At 41.5% G+C, this 5,264-nt stretch overlaps 1 protein-coding gene across 1 annotated transcript; it reads right to left on the bottom strand.

Annotated features, from left to right (window-relative positions):
• Positions 1–3,680: 3,680 nt before the first annotated feature.
• On the bottom strand, positions 3,681–4,501 carry LOC149150269 (cysteine proteinase inhibitor A-like). Its single transcript, XM_089440704.1, has 2 exons — positions 4,089–4,501; positions 3,681–3,996 (listed from the first exon to the last, which is right to left on the bottom strand). The coding sequence occupies exons 1-2, from the start codon at positions 4,272–4,274 to the stop codon at positions 3,808–3,810; spliced, it is 375 nt and encodes a 124-aa protein (XP_089296830.1). The 5' UTR covers positions 4,275–4,501; the 3' UTR covers positions 3,681–3,807.
• Positions 4,502–5,264: the final 763 nt, after the last annotated feature.

Genomic DNA, 5,264 nt, shown 5'->3' with positions numbered 1-5,264 from the left:
GGCTGGGAACTCAACTGAACTTCAGCACCGCTTATCATCCGCAAACCGACGGGCAGACTGAGCGGGTGAATCAAGTGGTGGAAGACATGTTGAGGTCTTACGTGATGCAACAACCTACTCGATGGGAGGAGTATTTGCATCTGGTGGAATTTGCCTATAACAATGGATACCATGCATCTTTGAAGATGAGTCCATTCGAAGTGCTTTACGGCCGGAAATGCCGTACACCATCCAGTTGGGGTGGACCGGAGGACAAACTCTTGTTGGGTCCTGAGATGTTGGAGGAGATGGAGGTCATGGTCAAAAAGGTCCGGGCTAATTTAAAGATAGCTCAGGACAGACAGAAAAACTTTGCAGATCGGAAGAGGACATTTAAAGAATATCAGGTTGGTGAACATGTGTATGTCAGAATCCGAGCTAGGAAAAGTACTCTTCAATGGAATGCTTGTGCCAAACTGGCACCTCGTTTCTGTGGGCCTTTCCAGATTTTGGCGCGAGTGGGGCCAGTAGCTTATCAGCTAGCCCTACCCAGCCATATCCGAGTTCATAATGTCTTCCATGTATCAGTTTTAAAGAAATATGTCTATGACCCTAGGCACATAATAAGTTGGCAGGATATTCAGGTAAGAAAAGGCTGTTAATAAACGTAAAACTAAAATAGAATGCTAGTAAGCAGCTGACTGAATACTGTGTGTTTCAGGTGGAACCGGAAGGAGAGTTCATGGTCGAGCCAGTGAACATATTAGATCGGAGAAGAGTCGAGCTGCGGAAAAGGACCATCCACCAGGTTAAAGTGCAATGGCAGCACTTTGGGCCTGACGAGGCCACCTGGGAGGATGAACAGAGTATGAGGGAAACTTATCCCAGACTATTTTTGGCTGAACAGCAACATCGGGACGATGTAGAACTTCAGGAGGGGGAGATGTGATGCCCTTCGTGAGGAGTAATGTTGGTAAATTAGTAAATTTAACTGTGAGATAAACTCTGTTTGATGAAATATAAAAACTCTGTTGTTAAGTATTGTTAACCATTATGATAATTAATTGTGTTATCATTATTCAATTTGAGTATATGATTAACTGTGGCTAACCACTGTGAAGGTGGTTAAATAAAAAGAAACCCTAACTGCCTTGAGGAGGCAGTTGAGTCCCCAAGAGGAAAAAGGGGAAAATGCCAAGTCTGGTTAGGATCAGATGGCAGAAGGAAAAAGAAAAACAAAGAAAGTGCTATGTCTGGTTAGGACCAGATGGCATGTTTATGAGGAAGAGAATTCCTGAATCCGCTATGTCTGGTTAGGATCAGATAGCGAGATCTGGCATAGCCAGTGAGATTGCAGACGAGATCTGCAGATGTGCTTGGGGGTGGAAGATCGAGAAGGATCTTCCTACGGACGGGTGGTTGACAAGCATTACATACAGGTTTGCGGCTAAGCAGGTATGGCTTATTAAGCTTATTAACTGAGAAATGACTTTATCTTTCTGTGGTGAGCAAATAAAATAGAGGGAAACAAACTGCTTATTTCTTAGAAAAGAAAACTCTCTATGTGCTCGGCAGAGACCGTATCTGCATTTCCATTCAAGAATGCAAGCGTTGAATATATATTGAACTGAGAACTTGTATTACAGGCGGTAAAACAAATATTAAACAGATAGGAACTAATTAACCCTACTCTGTATTCTAGAGCGAATAATATTAAAAAAAAACGAGCCATAAACAGAATAGATACGTTTCTTATACCGATTCAAAGTAGCAGTAAACAATGGAGAGCTCAAACCATTTATCAAAGCAAGAGCGGGCCGAACATTCGTCGGCAGCCTAAATACAAACTCTGATGACAATATCTCTGCTATTACATAAGTAAAACGACAGACTGAAATTATGTACATGCATATTATAGACATAATCTACAGGCGAAGATATTCCTGTTCATGTAACAAAGGAAAAGATCAATACATTATGCATGCGTATAGTTATTTGCAAAAGATTCTGGCTCTAAGGTGTCACCATTGCGGGGCGTAAGCGTGTGCTTAGCCGGCAGGGCACCTTTGCCGAATTAAAAACCAAGATATGGCCACTACAGAATAACTAATATACCTGAAAAGAAATCGAATGGCGACTCGTATGTCAAACGAGTTCAAAGTAAAAGCTGTGGAGAAGGCGATACACACCGAGAACATTTTAATGCAGAGCCATAGCCATACCAAAATACCAGTATCACAAAACAAACTTGTAACCGAATAATAAAGGATTAATATTATAAAACTGTAACAGTATTTGCTATGAAGCAACGTCCGTGAGCCGGGCAGAACCCTGAAAACAGAACAGTACATATATATACAACTCAAGCCGGCGTACCGTGCCTAGGCGGAGTTCCGCCTGAGTTTGGCAATAAAAACAACCAGATATAAATAACCATACAAACTAGAAAATGAGTCATATAGTTTCTCAGTAAAGAAACCCCGGATGCATGGCGGGGAAATTGATTACAATAGCAAGAACCTCGGCAACCCTGTTCAGTGGAACAGAGGTTCAGACAATACTCTGAGAAAAGAATACGAAAGCAGGACCTTTGGAAAGCAACCAGCTCTTACCCGTAGTGGAACGGCTGAGGGGGGAAAAGCCAGATTTTTCCCCAACGCCGACCGGTCGCCGAAGCACCTCCTGAATACATTGAGACAATTAAACTTAGAACCCTATCGGAATTGCTGAGAACAATGACAAAACAATTTAGCAGCGGAAAAGGTTAAATCTGGAGTCATGAGGACTGCCTTTGAAAAACTCCAGAAGTTAAGCAAAAGAACGAGCACGTCTATACCTGTGTCGAAAGGAGAAGCCGCGGCATGACACCGTGCTCTGGGTACTGAGAATGAAACCCCGGTATGGCAGAGAGCCACCAAAGTCTTCGGCTGCACACAGTCGCTCTGAAATGAAAACAAGAATAAGCCGAGAGGAAACAACACTTAAATATTTCACTGTGAAACCCTGCTTCGTGGCGTAATTCGCAACCTTCGATCTGACTGAGCTTCTTTCAACCGTTCGATCGACAAGGAGGAACCGGGAAAAATTATGAGCGCGAAATGGTAAGATCGAGGTACCTGGCCTCATAACACTTGGAGCCTTGGGGCACGCCACCGCACATGGCCGTTTGAAGGCTGACCACTGATCAAGCCAGGTGGACGGCATACAATAAGCGAGAGCCGTAAGCGGCAGAACTTCACCACATCAGCGTCTCGGGGATACAAGCCAGTACAATACTTGGTAAATGCCATAAAGGTTATAATTAAGAAGGCGAACAGTCCACTGTACCCGGGACTTGCCGTGGATTCGAAACCATAATCGCCACATACCAAAGTTAACATATATAAACATATTAAATAAACGGGTATGGGAAGACCATTAACCCATGCATGCATGTATTCCAAAATATAACCATTACAATATGTCGAGTGGGATTTAGTTGTGCTGCTTATGATGTGCGTGCCGATATATATATATATGTTAATGGTACGAGAAATCTCCATATAAGGTTTATGTGCATGTTTATTGTAAGTTGGTAAGTAGGAATTACAAAAAAAAATTTACTCCTGTGATAGAGTGTGACAATCAACGTGACGAATATTTACAAAACCAGAGCCTGCTCTACATGGCAGATGCCATGACGGCCTTCAAACTCGTGGGCAGAACTAATAAACAGACATTCAGCTTATTATTAATTGAATCTACACCATCAGTACATTCTTATTGAGTGAACCTTCAAACTTCAGAAAAGAAGAAAACAAGAGATATTGTAGAGGAAAGAGAGTATCGTTAATGCGGGGTCTGCACAGGCTTGAAATCAAGAAGCTGCTTGAAGTTCTCCCATGCCTTCACCCATATTTCGGCTGCATACGCTCCGGTTTTGCCGCCATCCTTGGCTTCTATTGTAAGGTAGTACCGCACGCCTGCCACTACTTGCTCCTCCGCTTTTACCACTTTACGAAACGAAAGACTCACATTCTGCACAAAGCCATGAAAACCCTCAATTAATTTTGAAGTGCATATACCTATTGGTGGAATATAAATCACAAAATATACACACAGACCACCACCTGTTGCTTGTTGTATTCATCGACAGAAAATCGCCCAAGGTCTTGAATCTCTTTATTGTGTTCCACATCCGGTATGTCGCGGATGCCGCCAACACGAGTAGAAGCCTCCGACAATACGCAGAGCCATCCCAACAACAAAATCGTCACCGCCAGTATTGTGCGTGTCGTGCCCATCTTGTTCGACATTGGCAACAGCGGCTCTTGAAGTTCCTTTTAAAAGCAAACACGACCGACCTTATCAGAGCCTACCGGCCTTTCAGGTCAAACACCGTCATCTTAATGTTACCCACACGTCTCTGACGGAGAAGCGAAGAGCCTTTTGGCACCTACTTTTTATTATGCACTCTCGTTGACGACGTGGTTAGCATAAGGAGGCCGCCGCATATCTCAAATGAAATGAAACCTGGAGCGACACCGGCCCATATTTTTGCGCTATATTTAGCGGAGTGCCCACTACCTGTCCTCTACGCATCTCTTCTTTCACCGTAATTTCGGAAGTCTGTGGCGGATCCGTCCGCCGCCATTTCGATAATCTTTCTGCCAGCTGTCACTGGTCCTTAGCTCCATCAACCGAGACCTTCGAAATAAAACATATGTAAATAATTTATAACAAAACTGTATGTAAATATTTTATAGGAAAAATGTATAAATCAAATGGTTGATACGGTTCATAAAGATTTTCAGAAGTCTATTCTAATTTCTAATACGATTTATAAATTACAATAACATATCTTTATATTAAATTACAATAACGTATCTTTATATTATAATTAAAAGAATAAAAATTATAAGAATTTAATATAAAAATTAACAAATAGTTTAATGTTTTAGTTAAAAAAAAGAAACATTTTTTAAAACCTTATTTTTTCAATTTTAATTTTATTTTTTTTAACAGTATGTTATTAATAATTAAATTCTTCGGGCATTTTTTACTTCGGCAAATATAAGATAAGAGTAAATATCAAGTACTATATACTGACCCAATAATAATATGGGGAATTAATTGCCTATAAAGATGTGCCGCAACGGAGGATAAGATAGGGATTGACGTGGCATCGAGAAGATGAATAACGGTTCAAACTATCTCAATGGTCGTGTAATCGCGCGCGTTCAAAAGTCTGAATTGCGCTCAACCAGGTCTGGAATTTGATTTGCGTTCAACCAGGTCTGGTGTTT

The sequence above is a fragment of the Pinus tabuliformis genome, chromosome 9 (genome assembly GCF_031772625.1).
Source record: "Pinus tabuliformis cultivar Carrire ecotype Pingquan chromosome 9, CPIR1, whole genome shotgun sequence".
In the NCBI taxonomy this organism is placed as follows: Eukaryota; Viridiplantae; Streptophyta; class Pinopsida; order Pinales; family Pinaceae; genus Pinus; species Pinus tabuliformis.
Note: the sequence above shows the minus strand (reverse complement) of the source record. Positions and strands in the feature narration are given on the sequence as shown.